The sequence below is a fragment of the Anomaloglossus baeobatrachus genome, chromosome 9, assembly GCF_048569485.1.
Source record: "Anomaloglossus baeobatrachus isolate aAnoBae1 chromosome 9, aAnoBae1.hap1, whole genome shotgun sequence".
NCBI lineage: Eukaryota > Metazoa > Chordata > Amphibia > Anura > Aromobatidae > Anomaloglossus > Anomaloglossus baeobatrachus.
The window spans coordinates 115,710,873-115,733,645 of NC_134361.1; the positions used below are offsets into that span (position 1 = coordinate 115,710,873).

At 46.6% G+C, this 22,773-nt stretch overlaps 2 protein-coding genes across 2 annotated transcripts; one reads left to right on the forward strand and one right to left on the reverse strand.

Annotated features, from left to right (window-relative positions):
- Positions 1-1,774: 1,774 nt before the first annotated feature.
- Positions 1,775-4,369, forward strand: LOC142250538 (L-threonyl-[L-threonyl-carrier protein] 4-chlorinase-like). Its single transcript, XM_075322716.1, has 6 exons — positions 1,775-1,951; positions 2,123-2,339; positions 2,419-2,510; positions 2,625-2,764; positions 3,278-3,382; positions 3,930-4,369. The coding sequence occupies exons 1-6, from the start codon at positions 1,822-1,824 to the stop codon at positions 4,035-4,037; spliced, it is 792 nt and encodes a 263-aa protein (XP_075178831.1). The 5' UTR covers positions 1,775-1,821; the 3' UTR covers positions 4,038-4,369.
- A 12,674-nt stretch (positions 4,370-17,043) lies between these two features.
- LOC142250539 (glutamine amidotransferase-like class 1 domain-containing protein 3, mitochondrial) lies at positions 17,044-21,678 on the reverse strand. Its single transcript, XM_075322717.1, has 4 exons — positions 21,475-21,678; positions 20,247-20,418; positions 18,584-18,785; positions 17,044-17,326 (listed from the first exon to the last, which is right to left on the reverse strand). Exons 1-4 carry the CDS (start codon positions 21,580-21,582, stop codon positions 17,134-17,136), a joined length of 675 nt encoding a protein of 224 aa, XP_075178832.1. The 5' UTR covers positions 21,583-21,678; the 3' UTR covers positions 17,044-17,133.
- Between the last annotated feature and the right edge of the window lie 1,095 nt (positions 21,679-22,773).

Sequence of the window (22,773 nt, forward strand, 5' to 3'; positions counted from 1 at the left end):
GATTTATGTATATGTATGTATACATTAAGCACACTAAATCCTAAAAAGACAAATAAGTTGCACTCCCCCCATTATGTAGTAATACCCCATCCTGTGCTAATGCCCCCCATCCTGGGCTCCTTCCTGGGAAATATGTCCCCCATCCTGGTAAATGTCCTACATCCTGGGCTACTTCCTGGTAAATATGTCCCCCAATCCTGGTATATATGTCCCCCAGCCTTGTAAAAATGTTCCCCATCCTGATATATACTGTCCTCCATCCTTGACAAAGAAAAAAGATTTGTCCAGCTTACCTGCTCCGTGGAGACCATTAGATTTTGGACCGTGCACGGAAGGGAAAAGTCGGCAAGGCTTGAAACTTGAAGTCCAAAGAAATTCCAGCAATCCAGTCCAAAAAATCTTATATTAAAAAATACAATTTTTATTTTTAGGTCATGTTAAAAAGTCCATACCTGGTCAACATCAGCCCAAAAAGAGGACACGTTTCGAATGTGTTGTTCTTAATCTGTCTCTAACTCTAACAGGATTAAGACAGATTAAGAACAACACGTTTGAAACATGTCCTCTTTTTGGGCTGATGTTGACCCTGTATGGACTTTTTAACATGACCTAAAAATAAAATTTGTATTTTTTAATAGAATATTTTTTCGGACTGGATTGCTGGAATTTCTTTGGATTTCATGTCCTCCATCCTTGTATATACTATCCCCTTCGGTGTATATGTTCCTCCCTTGGGTCCCATCCTGGTATATATATCCCCATCCTGGGCCCTTCCTGGTATGTATGTCCCCCCTCCTTGTATATATTTCCCCCTCCTGATGTATATGTCCTCATCCTGGTTTATTGTCCCGTTTCTATCATATATGTCCTCCTCCTGGTATATATGTCCCCATCCTAGTTTATTTATCCCCGTCCAGATATATATGTCCCATCCTGGGCACATTCTGGTATGTAAATCCCCTTTCTGGGCACATTCTGATATATATGTCTTCATCCTGGTTTTTGTCCCCTTCCTGGTATATATGTCCTGCTCCTGGTATATATGTCCCCATCCTGGTTTATTTTTCCCATCCTAGCCTATATGTCCCCATCTTGGGCCCCTCCTGCTAAGTATATCCCCCTCCTAGACACATTCTGGTATAAATGTCACCTTCCTAGCATATATGTCCCTATTCAAGACTCCTCCTGCTAAGTATATCCCCCTCGTGGGCACATTCTGGTATATATGTCCGCTTCCTAGCATATATGTCCCCATCCTGGGCCCCTCTTGGTATGTACAATTGGGAATCAAATCTCAAAGTGTTTAAATTTCCATCAATTTCAGTACCCTGATCCTCTGCAGATTGATCTGCTCATATATACATATTGACTACATTACATTTTTTAAAACTTACTGAAAATATTTTTTTTAAATATGTTACATGTAAAAACAAATGAATTGAATGTTTTTGTTAAATCTTGTAACATATCTGGTATTTGGTTCCTGAATTGCTGTGGAGTTTCCAGGACCGGGCTCTTACCACAGTGACGATACAATAATCACGCTGCGGTGACGAAAGAAGGAGAAAACAAGGAAATTCTATTCTGAGCTTTAGAGCGTGATTGATTCTTGAGACTTCAGAATGCATTACTCAGGGCTATAACATTTCCTATCTCATACAGGAAACAAAAATATAGAAAGTAAAATAACCAGTTCTTAGATATAGTATCGTGGGTTGGGCCGCTGTCAGATTTGTATATAAGTCAGTGTGAGGAGCGCACGGTTATACGCTCAGTGAGTAAGCATTCTCACCACAGCTGAAAGCATCCCACTAATAAACTATGAAGACTGACAGTAATCAGATGAAGGACGTCTATGACACCAATGGCTTCCTGACGGCAGTTGATGTATTAGATGAGAAGGAATTGCACCAAGCTCAGAAGGAGCATGGAAAGCTGGAAGAGAAGTTTGGTGAGTGTTACCTTTACAATGAATTAGTGATTTGTAGGATTTATTGCACATTTATCCAAGATCAGAATATTTTTTTCAAAGAAGAATTTCCTGTAGTTAAACAATTGATATATGTAAGTGTGTATTAATGGCGGCTGAGGTCCTGATCCCTCCATATATTGTATCCTTCAGGTAAAGAGTACACTCAGTACAATCTACATAACATCCACATGGAGTATGAGTGGGTGATGAATCTCGCTGCCCATCCCAATCTCCTGAAAGCCATCACAGCTGTACTGGGGCCTAACGTCATTCTTTTAGACTCCAGATTTATCTGTAAATATCCGTCCTCCGAGGTTCCACACAAAGATAACACTCCCCCCTATGTTGCCTGGCATCAGGATATCAAGTGAGTATGAAAGCGGGTAGATAATAATGATTGACGTCTTATACATATATATAACCTAACAGTATTATCTTCTCTAAAGATACTGGGGATTTGAAGGAGGACCAGTGGCTTCTGTATGGCTGGCATTTGATGATGTTGATGCAGAAAATGGAGTCCTACAAATCATTCCCGGTATGATCTCTTTATGGCTTTTTCTTTATAGCTAAATGTGTAACACTAGAAATAACCTTCTTTATATGAATTTACATGAGATCTAACCTGCGTTTACCATGCTTAATACCCCAGAGAGTCATAAACAAGGTATTCTGGAGCACAGAATTGCAGAGATCCCCGGGAACATGCTGACGGCAAACCAGGAGATCCCAGGGCACCTGGTGAATGTAGAAGACCTGGTGGAGTGTCCACTTAAAGCCGGTCAGATGTCTGTAAGTAGAAATAATCCTCTACAGACATCACAGATTATTACATTATTCAGTGCGTTATCACCATACAGCCCCTCAGAATATAACAGTGACATTAATATTGTGTAGATATTTGTACAAGTAGGAGAAATGGTTTTATTACAGCTTCATCCTCTGCTATTAATGTAATAGAAATGTCCTTTTCTGATATATTTACTGACAAAACCAAGACAGCATTTCTATGTGTCAGTAAATTTCTATAAGGATGAATGGGAATGTGTCATTATGGAGGATATGAGGACCGGATGTGGAGAAGGACGACGTCATGTCCATAACACTGTCCTCCATACAGATAAGTCACGGACAGTCATCTCTATGGATAAATCCCAATCCCAGAGAAGAATGGGATGTACTAATATAAAAAGCTCTGAATATTCAGCAGAAATTGAAATGTTGATGATGAGTTTCCATATAATAAGCCAAGTGTAATGTGTGAGACTTGTGTATTGAACAACCCTTGTGTCCCGATACTGACAGGTCCACGATGGTCTGACTGTTCATGCCAGTGAGCCCAACATGTCTGACAGGCGAAGATGTGGATTTGTCATCCGTTATGTTCCTACGACAGCTTATCCTGTGAAGGTAAGAAATCAAAACCCAGAAGGTTGTAAATCGGGAGGGAATCACACTCAAAGAAGAAGGTTGGGCTCACCCAAGAGGAGAAACACCAGAAATAATGTAAAATGACCAAACAGGTCACATAAAATAACATCTAAGTAAATAAGGAAAACTAGAAAATATTCAGTGATTTATTATCTCAGCTACAGACAATAATATAGTATTTATAGTATCTGCAGATGACATACCATAAACTGCACCCACTGATGTAACTGGTGGAGTCACTGGTGGACATAGTGGAGGGTCACAGAGGGAGAAACCATAAAGATGTCCCCCAGTGGTGATCTCAGGCTCCGACAGACATGAGCTTTAGGACAATTCCCCAGCCCTTGTTCCTCTATAGTTTCTCGGGGGGTCTTACACCCCAGTGAAGGTGCATGGCCAGCCTTTATGGTATTTCATTTCTTTGCAATGTAATTATGGATCTCCTGATAATATTGCTGCCAATGGGCGACAGATACTACCGAAGAGTAACGATCACTCACTAACACAGATTGTGCTTCTCTTACAGGACCCAGAACGTCCTAGGACTTTTCCTGCAACTGTTCTGGTGGCGGGAACAGATGAATATAAGCACTTCCAGGACCACGCTCCTAATTTCTTCACCAAGACATCTTAATTGTTTAGTAAAATATCTGCTGCATTATGTATGAGACGCCTAGGACAATTTATTCCTATAATCACAGTAATTCACAGAAATCTGTAGAATAAGACACAATTCATTGTATCCGATATTTCATAAGTATCTTATGTTCTTCATGTATAAAATGTGGCTCCTCATACATTCAGCAATGTCGCCCTCGCACTGGACTCTATGCTCTTATTGTTCTAATTTATAATATTTACAGACAGACGTAATATATTAATGTCATACATTGTAATCTAATATGTTAAGTTATTAAACATTATTGTCCTGTGTTACTTTTTATACTTTGCTGTAAATTAAACTGTTTGATGTAAATGGAGACATTTGTGATCTTTACTTTATAGATAATACAGCACAGAAAGTGGAATTCCAAAATATGTCACTCAAAAATATGGTATAAAGCAAATGACTAAAATGTAACTTAATATGTAATAGATAAGAGTGTAACATCCCTTAGGACACATACCGTAAATATACAACAAAGCTCCTGGGACGACAAAAAGGTTTTCTTTCTTAAATAGACAAAGACAAAATAACCTAGGATATTGCCTTGGTGCACGATTGTACGAACCCCAGGAAGCCACCAGACATTAAATACATTTAGATATATCCTCAAGAAAAAAACACAACAAAACAAACAAAACAGTAAACAAAAAATGTATTAATTCTATCTCATAGGATAGACAGTGGTCATCCAATATAAAAAAGGGAGAAAAAACACAATATACTTAAATGATAAATTTCACAGTGACAGTGGTCAATATAGTGGTAACTCCAATCATATCTAAGTATATAATTCCTGTTTTAGAATAAATGGAGTGGTCTCACCAAATCTCTTGGAGCCGGGGTATACGGATAGTGTCCTTTAGGCAGGGTCCTCAAAAATCCATCATTAAACTGGCCCTATTACGCCCTGAGGGAAATTAAACTAAAGGCCGCTATACACGCTACGATTTATCTGACGATATGTCGTCGGGGGTCACGGTTTTTGTGACGCACTTCCGTCATCGTTAGCAACGTCGTTGCGTGTGACACCTACGTGCCACTCCGAACGATCGCAAATAGGGTGAAAATCGTTGATCGTTGACGTGTTTCAGTTTCAAAATATTGTTCGTCGTTTGGAACGCAGCAGACATATTGCTACGTTTGACACCCTGCCAATGACGAACAACATCCACACGACCGCCTTGGTCAAACAATATATCGCTGAACGATGTAGCGTCATTTGTGAGATGTGTACGTGTGATTGCTACAAAATCACCTATGAGCGATCTCGGCAAATCGTAACAACGATCTGGGCATGTCACATCTCTAACGAGATCGCTAGTGATATCGTTGTGTGTAAAGCGGCCTTAAAATCCTTAAACGGGGTTTACACGCTACAATATCGTTAATGAATTGTCGTCGGGGTCACGTTGTTTGTGACGCACATCCGGCGTCATTAACGAAATCGCAGTGTATGACACTTATGAGTGACCTTAAACGATTGCAAAAGCGGTCAAAATCGTTTGCCGCGGAGAGGTCGTCCTGAATCAAAAAATCAATTGTTTTTTTTTAGTGATGTTGTTCCTCGTTCCTGAGGCAACACACATCCCTGTGTGTGACTCCGCAGGAGCGACAAACATCTCCTTACCTGCCTCCACCGGCAATGCGGAAGGAAGGAGGTGGGCAGGATGTTACGTCCCGCTCATCTCCGCCCCTCCGCTTCTATTGGACGCCTGTCGTGTGACGTCACTGTGACGCCGCACGACCCGCCCCCTTAGGAAGGGGGCGGGTCGCCGGCCAGAGCGACGTCGCAGGGCAGGTAAGTCCATGTGAAGCTGCCTTAGCGATAATGTTTGCTACGGCAGCGATCACACAATATCGCACGTACGACGGGGGTGGGTGCTATCGCGCTCGACATCGCTAGCCGATGCTAGTGATGTCGCAGCGTGTAAACCCTGCTTTACTGTCACCCATCAGCTCACATCCTTACAAGGACGGTTGTGCCCCAAGGCAATATCCTAGGTTATTTTGTCTGTGTTTATTTAAGCTAGAAAACCTTTTTGTCATCCAGGGAGCTTTGTGGTATATTTATGTGTCCTAAGGGACGTTAAACTTTTATCTGTTACATATTAAAAGTTACATTTTAGTCATTTGCTTTATACCATCTTTACTTTCTAGCAGAATTGTATTTGATTAGAAGGAAATGAAAGCAGAAATAAATTCTGAGACTCCATTACAACACATTGGCCTGTCCCGCCATCACATTGTAAGGCTAAAGGGGGCTTTACACGCTGCGACATCGCTAATGCGGAGTCGTTGGGGTCACGGAATTTGTGACGCACATCCGGCCGCATTAGCGATGCCGTTGCGTGTGACACCGATAAGCGATTTTGCATCATTGATAAAATGTGCAAAATCGCTCATCGGTGACATGGGGGTCCATTCTTAAAAATCGTTACTGCAGCAGTAACGAAGTTGTTCCTCGTTCCTGCGGCAGCACACATCGCTGCGTGTGACGCCGCAGGAACGAGGAAGCTCCCCTTACCTGCCTCCCGGCTGCTATGCGGAAGGAAGGAGGTGGGCGGGATGTTACGTCCCGCTCATCTCCGCCCCTCCGCTGCTATTGGGCGGCGGTTCAGTGACGCTTCAGTGACGTCGCTGTGACGCCGCACGGACCGCCCCCTTAGAAAGGAGGCGGTTCGCCGGTCACAGCGACGTCGCCGGACAGGTAAGTATTTGTGACGGCTCTGGACGATGTTGTGTGGCACGGGCAGCGATATGCCCGTGTCGCGCAACAGATGGGGGCGGGTACCCACACTAGCGATGTCGGGACCGATATCGCAGTGTGTAAAGTAGCCTTTAGTGACTAAGCAAACAGGAATCACCGCCAGCTCCACATTTACTCTCACAATATGTACATTACTATTATATTTGGTTACATGCAATACTGAGAACAAATTCAGAAATTACACAAAAAAGGCATAAAATAAAGAGAATTCCCCATAAAAGATTATTGACGTTCATATTCTCTACTAAGGTATTTAACCCCATTAAGGAGGTTTCCTCATGTGGATTAGCCTATTTCATGTGGTGTGTAAGTCACACTGGTGGAAATGAGCCGAATGCTATCGTGACTTTAAGCAAAAGAAAGGTTTTCCTGGATAGAACAGCAGTTCAATTTTTTATTCAGCAATTGAAAATGTTTATTTTTGATGCCTAAATGTTACTGACATACGACATAGTATCATCTCATATATCGGTTACCCGTCTTTGAAGCAGGCTCAGGAGCGGAGCCTGCATTATTCCCAGCAGATGATGGCTGTGTTATTCAACTATCTGAGCTATGCCCGCTGCTGGTAACTGCTTAATTTCTATGCTGATGGGTCTCCATGAGAGCTGGGGGCTGCTGAAGACAAATCTGTGCCTGGAACTCAAAAGAAACGCTTTTTACTAGATACTGAAATATTCTACTATTGCAATATGTAGTACAAGTGATCAGACAATCGCAGGATAAAGTCTCCTTAGTGAACTAACAAACGAAGGGAAATGTTTAGGCAGAAAGTTTTAAAGAATCTATCTATATTAATTAAAATTTCCAATCTTTTCCCCATTTAAAAGAAAGAAATAAAAAATATGGTCTCTCCCCCATCGTACTGACCTGGAGGATCATGATGTCAGGACACTTTTACTGAACACTGAAAAAGCAAAGCTAAAAAAAACCCCAAATAATTCATGATTTTTTTTCCCCCATTTTTCAGTATGTTGAATGGTATAAGGAATGAAGCCATTAAATTCTGCACCTCTTCCTGCAAAAAACAAGCCCAAATACAGAAGGTGGAAAAATAAAAAACGTTTGGCTTTTGGCACCAGGGGAGGAAAACATGAAAACATAAAATTGCCGTGACGGGAAGAGGTTACAAATTTTGGACGTAAGTTATACAGAATTAAGATATTCTCCAGGAAATCCCAGCAGTGAGAATGCTAATACTATAATTCACACTAATATTGATTCTGGTTGCAGGATTTCATGCTCAGATGATATCTGAGAATTAGGCGGGGGGCAAATGACAATAGAAAAAATCAGTCTGATTTTCATTCAGAAAAGTGAGACGGTTTTTTTTCTCACTTGTCATCTGTTCTGTATGCAGTTTATTTTTTACTTTTTGTAGTAGCCTTATTGAATCATTTACAGGACCATTTAGAGTTTGCTATGTTAGAGAATTGCAATATGTCCATAGAAATGTATCGGATGCCATACTGAGGCATTTCATATTTTTTTCTCACACCCATAGACTTGAATAGGTAATTCTCATGTGATATCAGAGTGAAATTGCAGCACGCTGTGATTTTATTTACAGATACAGTTGAAGCCAGAAGTTTACATACACTCTCTATAAAGACACATCTGCATGTTTTACTCACTATCTGACATGAAATCAGAATAATCCTTTCTCGTTTTAGGTCAATTAGGAACCAAAATTATTTATATTTGCCAAATGCCACAATAATGAGAGAGAGAAGGAAATACATTTTTAATACTTTCTGCAAAGTGAAAAGTTTCCATCCGTTTCATTAGTATTTGGTAGTATTGACCTTAAACTGCATAACTTGGGTCAAACATTTTGGATCTCCTTCCACAAGCTTCCAACAATAGTTGGTAGGTATTTGTGCCCTTTCCTCCTTACAGAACTGTTGTAACTGAGCCATGTTTGTAGGTCACCTTGCTTTCACCTGCCTTTTCAACTTTCCCATAAATTTCAATAGGATTAAAATTAGGGCTTTGTGATGACCACTGCAAAACATTGACTTTGTTATCCTTAAGCCACTTTGTAACCAGTCTGGCAGTATGCTTTGGGTCATTGTCCATTTGGAAGACCCATTTCTGTCCAAGCTTTAAGTTTCTGGCTGATGTCTTGAGACGTTGGTTCAGTATTGCCACATAATCTTTTTTCATTATGATGCCATCTACCCAGGATGGAGAGGGTAAGTTCTGTGGCTCCTCAAGGCACTCTTAAACACCTGGTGTTTCTCCACCGGCCCACTCTGGTTATTAGGGGATCACCCTTGTCAACCCCTGCCTGTACTAGCCTCAGAAAGGATTGCTCAAACCGGTCCATTACCACCTCTTCAGGATACTCTGTCAGCTACTCCTGTCGCTGCCACAGCACCCGCTGTTGTTACTGGCTCTCTGGGAGCCTCCGCCTGCTGGACCCCTTTTGCAGTACATAGACCTGCACCAGTTGCATCCACAGCTCCTACATCTCGCTCGTATGCACATCTCTACTCACACAGCTCTCCACAATTCCACCAGGTTCCATCCAGGATCTACAGCCTTCACTACAGCCGTTACATGTGGCTCCTGTAACGCTGTCTGCATTGTCCACCATATATGATGGGGTTACTCACTCAGCTTGCTCCTTAAGGTAATGACAGGAATACTTTTACTTAAAACGTCAAGCAGGTTTATTCAGCAGCATATAATCTGCACTCCAAAAACATAACACAAGCCTTCTTCCATCTTCAAGGAATATAAACACTGACTGTGTCCTAGTCCGTTTCACTTGTGGGTACATCTGTACAGGTTAAGATACAACTTCTCTCCAGATGTATCCCAGTGGAGGCATAGCTGCATCAACAGACTCCTTACCCGCTCAGGATAAGTGAATTCTCTTTCTCTCTCATCGGTTCCTTCCAGACGTATAACAACAGAGCCAGACCTGCCCTAATAAGTCTCATGGTGTCATAGTGCTACAGGTACCAGAGCCACCATCTTAGAATATATATATATTCACAACAGATGTTTGATCCATGAATCGCACAATAAATTTTGGGGTTCTATTAGAATTGGTATTAATACAGTCCTCCTCATCATGCTGTTCACATTTTGACATCATGAGACCAAGACAGCACCTAACAATTGATCAAAAGTACCTCGCCATTGTGAGGCTTCATACAGGTTGATCTCTGGCCACTGAGCATAGAGTGTCACAGAGTGTCTTCAGCAGGTTGCAACAGAGATACAGAGAAACTGGAAGAGTCACAGAAAGGCAAAGTGGACATCCTTTGGCCACATCCCACACTGATTATCACTTAATTGTGAACAATGCTCTTTGGATTCGGATCATGAGTACCACACAACTCCAGGCAAATTTAAGGTGGGTGAGAGGCACCAAAGTGTCACGTAAGATAATTTAAAACCATTTACCGTATTTTTCGCTTTATAAGACGCACCGGAATATAAGACGCACCCCAAGCTTAGACATAAAAAAAGGTAAAAAAAAGAAAAATGGGGTCCGTCTTATACTCCGGTGTTCTCTTACCGGAGGGGGGCAGCAGTGGTGGTGAAGCGGGGTCACAGGAGGCACAGGTTGTGCTGGCAGGTGCGGCAGGTCAGTGGCAGCAGGGTCCGTGGTTGCAGGTGCCGTGGCGTCCGTGGTTGCAGGCGCGGTGGCGTCCGTGGTGGCGGCAGCAGCCGTGGCGGGTGAGCCGTGCAGCAGGCCGGTGCAGTGTGTCCGCGGTCCCGGTTCAGTGGTGGCAGCGGCGGCGACTACTCAGTGGTGGCAGGGACTGCTCAGTGGTGGAGTGTGTCCGCGGTCCCGGTTCAGTGGTGGCAGCGGCGGCGACGGCTCAGTGGTGGGAGTGGCGGCGACGGCTCAGTGGTGGGAGCTGCGGCAACTGCTCAGTGGTGGCAGCGGCAGGGACTGCTCAGTGGTGGAGTTTGTCCGCGGTCCCGGTTCAGTGGTGGCAGCGGCGGCGACGGCTCAGTGGTGGGAGCGGCGGCGACGGCTCAGTGGTGGAGTGTGTCCGCGGTCCCGATTCAAGTAATGGCGCCCGGAGCGACGCATGCGCAGATGGAGCTCTCATCCAAGGGCTCCATCTGCGCACGCGCTGACTTCCGGAGCAGCGCGTGCGCAGATGGAGCGCTCATCCAAGAGCTCCACCGGCGCCATCATTTGAAAGTGGGACCGCGGACAACTGGTAAGCTGCACAGCCGCCCGCCCCGCATCCACAGAGTGGCAGCCAGCAGGCTGCCCGCCCACCCTGCGTACAAGCCGCCGGGTACCTGTGCTTGCGTGCGGTGGCAGCCGGGTACCCATGGCTGTGTGCGGGCGGCAGCTGGGTGACTGTGTGAGGGCGGCAGCCGGGTACCTGTGTGAGGGCGGCAGCCGGCTGCTGCCCGCACGGGCACCCGACTGCCGCTCGCACACAGCACCCGGCTGCCGCCCGCACACAGCCATGGGTACCCGTCTGCCACCGCATGCAAGCACAGGTACCCGGCTGCCGACCCCACACAGCACCCGCTACCGCCCGCACACAGCCACGGGTACCCGGCTGCCGCTGCACGCAAGTACAGGTACCCGGCCGCTTGCATGCAGCCACAGGCACCCGGCCGCCCGATCGCCTCAGACAGGACCCCCCTCCCCCGCTACCGCTTTATAAGACGCACCCCCCATTTTCATCCCAAAATTTGGGGAGGAAAAGTGCGTCTTATAAAGCGAAAAATACGGTACATCAGCGTGGTTTGCATGCTAGATGATCTGCAAGTGTACCTGACCACACCACCAGATACAGGCATTATTGTCTTGCTGGACGAGAAACAAGTGGGTCTCAGTGCTGTTCACTGATGAAAGTCAATTCACACTGAGCAAAATTGATGGCCGCCAATGATGTTGGATAAATCAAAGAGAGCGCTATGCATCAGCCACTGTTGTCAAAAGACGAGCCTTTGGGGGTGGTGGTGTTACAGTTGGGCAGGTGTCAAGTCATTACAGAACTGACCTATACTTTGTGAATAGTAAGGTGACAGCCCCTACTACCTGACTAACATCATTAATCCAGTCATTGTGCCTCTGCATGAACAACACAGACGCTAATTTTATCTTCACGGAAGACCAGCACATTGAGGCCTTTAGGGAATGACTGCTGGAGACTGGATGACCTAAAATGGAGTGGCCTGCATTTTCTCCAGACCCGAATGCCAAACAAAACCTATGTGATCAGCTGAGTTGCCGTGTGGAGGCTCGTAACTCTGTACCCGAGAACCTCAATGACCTGAGGGCCGCCGTTTAAGAAGAGCGGGATGCCATGCTTCTGCAGACAATAACTCCACTTCTGAAAAGCATGAGAAGTCGTTGTCAGCTGTAATTGATGCTGAAGGCCACATGACAAGTTACTGAGACTGACATTTTTGGTGGGGTATACCCACCACTGTTGGTGACTATTGTTTCAATAAATTGTTTGAGATGAGGAAATCAATACTACATGCTTCTACTTAAATGAAGTATCATTGTACTGTGAACGTTTTACATTTTCCATAAATTTCACCCGAAAGCCAAACATCCCTAACTTTTGTAAGTCATGTATATCTTAAAACCCATATTTAGCCCTTATGTATGTGGCACCCCTGGGTCTCTGATCACCACAGGGTATTGCACCTCAATTAAGGTGCGGTATCTATCTCAGCTAAGAAGGGGGTTAATCACCAGTGTTCCACATTCACACACTACATACAGCTTAGGAGCCTTCACATAGGGTGGGTTGGCTCAGTGTACGCAGGAGGGTGGCCATAACGGTCATGGGACTTCGCGTTCACAAAAGCTAGCCACCTGGGGGCGAGTTCCACCTGGGGTAGAAATAGGCGCAACACACACAAATGAAGGACAGACCCGTCAGGACCATAGTTCTGGCAAGACTTCTCTGGAAAGAACTTGGACTTTACTGGGCCCGGGGCTTGGAGTGGGAGCTCAGCCAGGGTAGCTAACCGCTGAGGGGGACACTCTAGAAATAGGACTCTCTCTCTTACTTTCTCAAAACACCAGTGGTGACCCCTTACCGGATCTGGGATTAACCGGAGTCCATCACGGCAGTGACCAGTAGGACCAGGCTGGCAGCTGCAGTTGTGAGTAAACTACACCCTGAACCCACAGGGACTGTGTTGGCTTGTCAGTACCGTCACCTCCGCCCAGCGCTTAGGCACCAACGGTCATTAAAACCCTCATCATCCACCCGGGGCCCACTCCGCCTGTGGGGAGCAACATTATCCCGGCTGCTGTAACACCTGCCCCGGCAAGGAATCCTGCAGCGGCGGCTACTCCTGGCCGCATACCACAGGTGGTGTCACAACAAACTCTCCCAAATACCTTGCTTCCCCCACCATTTACTGTACGCCGTGGGGCAACGGAACTGGGCAAGGGAACCCTGTGACAATGCCTGACCTGGCTCGAAATGGCCCGGCGGCGAGTAGGTTAGCCACCTGCCCCGTGGGGCACTACATTTGGCGTCATGAACAGGATATCATGCCCATTAAACCGGGTACTGTGCGCCTACAGAACAGTGTTAAACCACATAATTTCGTGTTGAACTATTCCTTTGCAAAAAGAACAGTCGCCATTAATAATTCCAAGCAGGAAAAGAAGAGGGAGCGCCATGGGGAGTGGCTTCCTGAAAAGCACGTGAACTAAGGATCTAATGCTGGAGTGGAGTCTACCACCTCGAATGACCAGTTGAAAGAGGAAGGAAAGGACTTAAACCTGGTACCTTGGGAGTGGATGAAGCTCCGCAGTGCACAGAAAAATTGCAACCACCGAGTGCTGGCGGGGACAGGTTCAGCAACCCGATCAGTGGTCACCGTCCAGCTGAGACTTACACGCTGACCCAATCAATCTACCCGGGTCCCAGTGGGGTGAAGTAATGGCAGATTCATTGCCCAGAACCTCATATTGGGACTGCGGGTGAGGTAGTAATGATCCTACCCTTGAAACCAGGGGTTCTGGGAGGTCGGTTGAGCACTGTTCTGGAGGGGGACCCTGATATTGATCCCGCCGGTCTTCTCATTCCTGCTTGCTGTCATTGCAAGCAAGCAGGACATTATGCCAGAGGATGTCCAGTTATCGTGCCAATCCAGGGGGTCGGGAACGAACCTCTGGAAACACCAGCAACCCAAACAAGAATAATTGTTAATGTTTTTCATATGCAGAATGTTTTTTCATTTGTGATATTTTCTGACTTGAGCCGTTTTGGACGACCTGTGACTGGTAATGTTGAACATGTTTGAAACGTTTGAAGTCAATGCTGCTTCCCAAAAAAGGGGAAAAGATGTTTCTTGTTAACCTGTTATATGCATATATAAAAATTTCAGTGTTAACTGTGTTTTGTTGCAGCCCGGAAGTGCTGCCATTTGCCATGGGGAATGTGGTGCCCCTGAGGCTCTGGTCGCCACAGGGTACTGCACCTCAATTAAGGTGCGTTTTCTATTTCAGGTAAGGAGGGGGTTAATCACTGGTGTTCCACATTCACACACTACATACAGCTTAGGAGCTTTCACATAGGGTGGCTTGGCTTAGGGAAGGCAGGGGGTGGCCATAACAGTCATGGGACTTCCCGGTCACTGAAGCCAGCGACCTGGGGGGGGGGGGGGGGCGAATTCCACCTGGGGTAGAAATAGGCGGAACACAGGACAGACCCATCAGGAAGATAGTTCTGGCAAGACATCTCTGGAAAGAACTTGGACTTTACTGGGCCCGGGGCTTGGAGAGGGGGCTCAGCCAGGGTACCTAACTGTTGAGGGGGACACCCCTAGAAATAGGACTCTCCTACTTTCTCAAAACACTGGTGGTGACCCAGATCTGGGATTGACCGGAGCCCATCACAGTAGTGACCAGTGGGACCAGGCTGGCAGCTAAAGTTGTGAGTAAACTACAGTCTGAACCCGCAGAGACTGTGTTGGCTCGTCCTTACGGTCGCCGACGCCCAGGTGCCAATGGCCATTAAAACCTTCATCATCCACCCGGGGACCACTCCGCCTGTGGGAAGCAACACCTGCCCTGGTGAGGAATCCTGCAGCGGCGGCTACTCCTGGCTGCATGCCACAGGTGGCGTCACAACAAACTTTCCCAAATACCCCCTTCCACCACCATTTACTGTATGCCGCGGGGCAACAAAACCCTGCAAGGCCACCCCGTGACAATGCTTGACCCGACCTAAATGGCCCAGCGACGAGTAGGTTAACCACCTGCCCTGTGGGGCGCTACATGTACACTACAGTTCAAAAGTTTAGGGTCACTTAGATATTTCCTTATTTTAGAAAGGAAAGCACATTTTTTTCAATGAAGCTTAATTGCTGAATTGTCAATGTGGCAAATGACTATTCTAGCTGCAAACATCTGTTTTTTTAATGCAATATCTACATAGGTGTATAGAGGCCTATTTCCAACAACCACCACTCACGTTTTAATGGTACATTGCGTTTGCTAACCGTGTTAGGCTAATTGATATTTAGAAATCCCTTGAAAACCCTTATGCAAGTATGTTAGCATAACTGAAAACAGTTTTGCTGATTAGAGAAACTATAAAACTGACCTTCCTATGAGCTAGTTGAGAATCTGGAGCATTACATTTGTTGGTTCCATTAAACTCTCAAAATGGCCAGAAAAAGAGAACTTTCATGTAAAACGCGACAGTCTATTCTTGTTCTCAGAAATGAAGGATATTCCATGCGAGAAATTGGCAAGAAACTGAAGATTTCCTACAACGGTGTGTACTACTCACTTCAGAGGAGAGCACAAGCAGGCTCTAACCAGAGTAGAAAGAGAAGTGGGAGGCCGCGCTGCACAACTGAGTAACAAGACAAGTACATTAGAGTCTCTATTGTGAGAAATCGACTCCTCACAGGTCCTCAACTGGCAGCTTCATTAAATAGTACCCGCAAAACGCCAGTGTCAACATCTACAGTGAAGAGCCGATGCCGGGATGCTGGCCTTCAGGGCAGGGTGGCAAAGAAAAAGCCATATCTGAGACTGGCTAATAAAAGGAAAAGATTACTATGGGCAAAAGAACACAGACATTGGACAGATGAAGATTTTAAAAAAAAAAAAAAAAAGTGTTAGACGAATCGAAGTTTGAAGTGTTTGGATCACACAGAAGAACGCAGAACTGAAAAGATTCTAGAAGAGTGCCTGATGCCATCTGTCAAGCATGGTGGCGGTAACGTGATAGTCTGAAGTTACTTTGGTGCTGGCAATGTGTGAGATTTGTACAAGATAAAAAAGGGATTTTGAATAAGGAAGGCTTTCACTCTATTTTGCAATGCCATACCCTGTGGCCAGCGCTTAATTGGAGTAAATTTCATCCTACAACAGGACAATTACCCAAAGCACACCTCCAAATTATGCATGAACTATTTAGGGAAGAACATACATACGTGGGGGTAGAAGGGGTTGGTCTGCTAGACTCCTCTTTAGGCTGGACTCACACGAGCGTATGGCATCCGTTGCGAGCGCATCGGATGCGATATGCTAATGTCCCCCGGCTCAGGCTCTGCTGCGAGCGTGAGCCGAGTGTCATGCGACTGTAACCCGATCTTGCGATCGGGTCACAGCTGTGAAGCTGAGTGCGGGCGCAGCAGAGGAGAGGGAGGGGTTAATTCTACCATCTCCTCCACTGTCAGCCTGTGCTTATATCGCACTGCACTGGGATAACATCCGAGTGCAGTCCGATGTATCTCTCGCATCCATTCACTTGAATGGGTGCGAGGGATACGGCTCTCGCAGACAATCGCAGCATGCTGCCGCTTTTCTCGCATCCAGAATCTGAACAGCTCAACCTCATTGCCAGACATTGGTCAGAGTGCAATGCGAGAATTTCTCGCATTGCACTCGTCCGATTTTCACGCTCGTGTGAGCGTACCCTTACAGCTGAGATCAGACCCTGGTGTTAGTAATAGCTACTACACGGCTGACATTTAGCCCAAAACCATTTCACCAATTGCCACCACACCAAAGCATCAGGAATGATTAGAGGCAAAGGGTCAGAATTGGAGCATCTTATGTGCCACTGCTGGGGTGACTGGGGGCTGACATTTTTTAGGCTGGGAAGGGCCCAGCTATGGACCTTCTCCCCCCATTTAATTATTTATTTGGTTGATATATTATATAGCCAACTTTGCACACCTAAAACCCTTATAATATATTTATTATAACCAGTAAGCACAAATCAGTTCTATTTCAAAGCAATATTTATTTGTACACAGAAATAAATATCAGTCAATGTTCCTCCAATTCTTCCACCAAATGTTTCATTCTCTCATTTAACTCAACTTGAGCACGGCTTCAACCATTTTGCCAATGCCATCAAATATCTCATGTAGCGGGCTATTACTCATGAAGGCGCACGTGGTGACCAGTTTATGTTTGGCATCTATGTGAACTTCGTTGACCTGTTTGTTGACGTGTTTACAGCCCAGCTGTTCAATGGCTCCCGCTGTTCCAGCATGTGGCCACCTACACAATAGAAGAATAGACAAAGGGCAGCAAGTTACAATAGTGAAAACTACGACTATACACATACAGCATGTCTGTACTATGCCTTATCGTATTCAGACAGTGGCCATCTCCCCATACACAGCTCAGCAGAGCGCTTGTGTGCTTTATTAGCAAGGCACCAAGTATCAGGTCTGGTGGGGAATTATCTCCAGAAAACCCAAATGATCAGCAGTTCCGATCCGGAGAACTAGTCCTGGTTAATTTACTTGGAATTATGTGCGGTAATTGAGGTTCATGAACCTCATTCTAGTGTATGGATAGGGCTTCATGGCGGGGGGGGGGGGGGGGGGGGGGGGGGGGGAAGATGGATAAATAAATTACTAAGCATCAGCCCCAATTTTCTGACATTATAAAGTCTTTACATTATTCTTATGAACAATACTCTTTACAGCCACAAATAAAAGAACACTGCAGTAATATACATTTAGTTGACCACATATTGGTTGAAGTCTAGATTGTACAGACAAGGCTCCCACCAAATAGACTTTGGAAACCCGGTTCCTATTATCTATACCATACAGACTTTTGTAATGGTTACAATGTGGTTCCCAATATTGTGGTATTACCAGCACTGCAGAGGTTAAAGGCGCTGTATAGGCTGTCAGGAGTCTGGGGATGAGTAAAACTGTAGAATAATATAATTATTAATAATAATCCCTTGCTTTTATTTTTAAACTACCACTCTGGCATATTTAGCTTTAATTGTCCCCTGTTACCAATCATTGGAAATGGCATAAGATATTGACAGGTAAGTATTATAATACACTCACTGCTGATTAGAAGCAGTGAAAACAAGGGGGGGGGGGGGGCGCCGCCCGGGAGAGGGAAAAAAAAGGAAACAAAAAAAAAAGCGCCGGCAGGACTTTACTACAAGTTTAATCATTTGCAGTGCCGCACAGAGAGTTGTCCGCGTTATACCAATGGCTGCTGCCCGCTAATCAGATGCAAGGAGGTGGAATCATACAGCAACGTCACTTCCTTGCATCTGATTGGCAGGCAGCAGCCATTGGTATAACGCGGACATCTGTGCGGCACCGCAAATAATTCAATTTGTAGTAATGTCCTGCCGGTGCCCGCCCCGGGTATAGGGCCGCGATTGTCACGGGGTGTGCGGGCCACAACAAGTAGCTTCAGGGGCCGAATGCGGCCTGCGTGTTTAAGACCTCTGGTTTAGATAGATACTGAAGACCGAGATATTTAGTTAAATTCACTCACTTTTCGCACTCTGTATCAGACCCGACAGTGACTTCACATCCTGGTAGGATTTTGGCGGCCAGTACGGGGGAGATACAGCACAGGCCAATGGGCTTCTTGGCATCATGAAATCCTTTAATAGCGTCTTCAATGGGTTTTATTACGGAGCAGTCTTTCCCATCAATCGCCCAAGTACAAAGATTTTTAGCAACTCCAAAACCTCCTGGTAAAGAGAAGAAAGAGTGTAAGAAGTCTGAGTAGAAGGCCAGTATCACACTTGCGAATGTCTTGCGTTTAACTCGTGCAAGTCTCTCATTGAATCTCCCGACACGGCCGCACACTCTCCAGACAGGAGAGCCTCAGCTGCATAGAGATGCGGCGCCCTGGACAAGCCAGGGGCCACAGAGAACACCCACACACCCCACACTCCTGGTCAGGCACACCAAAGTCAGACAAAAACCCTTGTTGCCTTCCTCCAGGGGCTGATGTTCACACCAGGGGGTGGGCCAGGCGGTTGGCCTCGCCCACCGAGGAGTTCACAGTCCTGGAGGCGGGAAAAGTAGGGAGTTCAGTTTGGGAAGCGAAAGCGAGAGGAGTGAAGTGGCAGCTGAGCAGACTAGAGTTAGTCCGGGTGTGTGGCCCGGACGGATCAGCAAGGTTGGCAGACGGTGGTGACCCGTCTGCAGGAGTGGCCTATCGGAGTCTACCGTAAGGACCGTGGAAGGGCAGTGGCCCGCCGGTACACAAAGAAGTCAGCACCATCTGGCAGGGTCTTACGGACCCCGGCAAGGCTAGGAGTCGCCGTGAATTTGCCAAATTCGTTAGCGAAGGGGACCTCCTGGGTTTCCCAGCAGCCAAGACCCGACACAAGGCAACAGTCCAACCGAGAGAGGGAAACAGCCACCACCAAGGCTACTGTTCCCAGGGCCAGAGCCTGCGGGAAAAAGGGGGATCCTCCAGCCCACATCCAAGCCAGGGAGCGGGTTACCAGTGGGAACCCATTGGAACCGTTTACAGTACATAGGTGCAGGGAAAGGCAGTCACCATCAACCTGCCGGGAGAAACACATCAGCTGTCTGTGGGACCAGTCCATCCAGCCGTGTGTTTTACCGAGAACTGTGTCCTCATCATTGGCTGAGTGAGTACCACCGCGCCGTACAGCGCTGCCCCCCGCGACCCTGCACCTCACCAGGCCCTGTAACCCGCCTGTCATCCATCCCTACCCCATCACCGGGCCCCGGGACAACCAACCCCCTACCCACGGAGGGGAGAACTAACAAAGCTGCTCCCTGTCACCGCTCCCGGGATCCCCGTCTAGAGCAGCGGTGGTGTCACCACGACCGTGGGTGGCGTCACGAACAATCACCAAATCCCCCACCATCCAATCAAATCCCCCCTTTCACTCAAGGGCGAGGAACGCCGCTCGAGTCCCCGGGGTCTGGCCCACCGCTCGAGCCACCACCGAGCAGCGGCAGCCAGACCTGAGCAGTGGGAGAGCGCAGCGTCCCCTCCTCCGCCCGCGACAGATATATGCAACCAACTCGCTCATGTTAGGAGTGTGCGGCCATGTGGAGGAAAGGGAGGGGGGGGGGGAAACTCAATGAGAAATACACGTAAAGGCACACGCAACTGTGACTACGGCCTAAGATGTCCTCCATACTGTCCTTATGATCAGGACACATACCTGGGATGATGATTGCAGCAAAGTCACTGACTTTTAGCTCCTTCAGATCTGTGACCTTCCCTCTTGCGATGCGCGCGCTCTCGGTCAGCACGTTCCGGGTCTCCTCGCAGGGCTGTCCTCTCACATGGTCCACCACATGCATCTGCTCCATGTCAGGGGCAAACGCCACATACTATGGAAACAGAATGGAGGAGACACATCTCAATACAAGAAAACAAACCATCCACCATGTACAGAGGCCAAATATATAAGGGATCTAGGAAAGTATGGAAGACCCTATAGGACAAAAATAATTGTACTCGTACGACCTCTTACTGACTAGATGAAGAGCTCTGCAGTCACCAAGACAGATTAGGTTTCTTCTTCATTCATTGTAGGTTATTAAATTGATAATCAGACAGACCATGAAAGAGATCACATACACCGAGCACATAGACAATGTATAAACCCCAAGCTCAGCTCTGCTACATCCATAGTCTTATCACACAAGATGGGCAATACCAAGCTCAACTCTGCCTTCACTATATATAAAGCTTAAAGGGGTTGTTCAATAATGACCTAGTGTGATCATACAACAAACTCCACTCTGCTACAATCATATAGTCTGGTCATACAAGTAATGAGGAGAGAAACAAACTTGCTCTGCCTCATCTGTATACAAGTGCCATACCCTCTGCATCATTACTATACAGGTAATAAGGGGACTGAAAGCAGACTCCGCTCTGCTACATCCATACAGTAACAATACAGGAAATATAACAAACACTCAGCTCTGCTACATCTGTATATGTTCTGTATCTATCCTGTACAGATACAGCAGAGCTGAGGTCCTGTCCCTTCAGCAGCATGCACCCAGCAAACTCCTCTCTACATCGGTGTAATCTGATCTTACAGCACTCTGCTACATCCGAAGTTGTACAATCCACAGACGATAAATGTCGGTCCTGTAATGACGCCCCCTGCACTGTGTGACTAACAGTAGATTAGTGCAGCTATTCCGTATATTTCAGGCTATAAGATCCCACCACAGTCAGGAGAAGAAGCCGCTTTCTTCCTCATTACATAGAATGGAGCCTTTGCCCTGGACTCATTGAGACGTGTGGAAATGTCACCAGAGACTTTCCCCTCTGACTGTGACTGGAATAAGACTTCTGACACAAAGTTCAGTCTCAGACTCGGGGCTTTGGCTGTGACCCCACAGAAGGTTTCCCCGCACCCTTCCCCTTACCTGCACCCCAGCTCTGCTCAGGTGCACGAACACTGCAGAGGCCTCGTGGACCTCACTGCCATCATACACCCCACAGCCACAGAGGATCACTGCCACCTGCTTGGTCATGGCGGATTCAGGTGAATGGCGGCTCCGGTAGATCAGGAGTAGAAGAGTCTGCAGCTGAGGGACCCGCTGCTCCTGTGCTTTATACACAGGGAAGGTGTGAGCTCCTGGGGCAGAGTCTCAGGGGAGGAGACAGTCCCAGCACTTCCACTGTCATTACATAATAGGAGGTGGAGGAAATTCCCAGGATGACTAGGCTACTTTCACACATCAGTTTTTTGTTTTCCATCAGGCACAATCCGGAAAAAAACGGGTAAACTGATCCGGTACCGCATCCATTTTATCCCCATAGATTTGCATTGTTACCGTATTGTGCCTGATGGCTTTGCGTTGCATGCGTTTTTTTTCCGGATGCGGCAAAATTAATTAAAGCGGCGGCCGAAGGCAACGTGTCTTGCAACGTTTTTTTGTCCGGCACGACGACGGCGCGATACGGCGTGTTTTACAATGAAAGCCTTTGGACGTCGGATCCAACGCAATGCGGTAAAAAACGGATGCGGCTGCCGGATCCGTTTATGTAAACTGCGCATGCACCAAATTTATTTAAAAAACTGATCCATCAAAAAAAATGGACAAAACGGATGCAAAAATGGATGCAAAACGGATCCAACGGATCCGGTTTTTTACGCATCCGGCATAACAGATCCGTTAAAAAACGGATCCGGTGGATACGGCTTTAAATTTTTTTTGCCGGATCCTTTGGATCAGGAAAAAAAAGGATTGTGCCTGAATACAGAAAACTGATGTGTGAAAGTAGCCTTAGACGCCGGTGACTGAGGACAGTATGGCCGGCGGTGACTGAGGAGGATGACTCTGCTGCCCTATTCTGATGGTCACAGTATGGCCGGCAGTGACTGAGGAGAATGACTCTGCTGTCCTATTCTGATGGTCACAGTATGGCCGGCGGTGACTGAGGAGGATGACACTGCTGCCCTATTCTGATGGTCACAGTATGGCCGGCGGTGACTGACGAGGATGACACTGCTGCCCTATTCTGATGGTCACAGTATGGCCGGCGGTGACTGAGGAGGATGACTCTGCTGCCCTATTCTGATGGTCACAGTATGGCCGGCGGTGACTGAGGAGGATGACACTGCTGCCCTATTCTGATGGTCACAGTATGGCCGGTGGTGACTGAGGAGAATGACTCTGCTGCCCTATTCTGATGGTCACAATATGGCCGGTGGTGACTGA

What these genes read in the sequence shown, in the direction of transcription:
- LOC142250539 (XM_075322717.1), bottom strand. Translation starts at nt 21,582, where the DNA reads ATGACCAAGCAGGTGGCAGTGATCCTCTGTGGCTGTGGGGTGTATGAT. An exon ending in TGAGCAGAGCTGGGGTGCAG is followed by an intron (nt 20,419 to 21,474) that starts GTAAGGGGAAGG and finishes CTGTTTCCATAG; the next exon opens with TATGTGGCGTTTGCCCCTGA. An exon ending in TCTGATACAGAGTGCGAAAA is followed by an intron (nt 17,327 to 18,583) that starts GTGAGTGAATTT and finishes TCTATTGTGTAG; the next exon opens with GTGGCCACATGCTGGAACAG.
- LOC142250538 (XM_075322716.1), top strand. Translation starts at nt 1,822, where the DNA reads ATGAAGACTGACAGTAATCAGATGAAGGACGTCTATGACACCAATGGC. An exon ending in GCCTGGCATCAGGATATCAA is followed by an intron (nt 2,340 to 2,418) that starts GTGAGTATGAAA and finishes TCTTCTCTAAAG; the next exon opens with ATACTGGGGATTTGAAGGAG. An exon ending in TTAAAGCCGGTCAGATGTCT is followed by an intron (nt 2,765 to 3,277) that starts GTAAGTAGAAAT and finishes CGATACTGACAG; the next exon opens with GTCCACGATGGTCTGACTGT.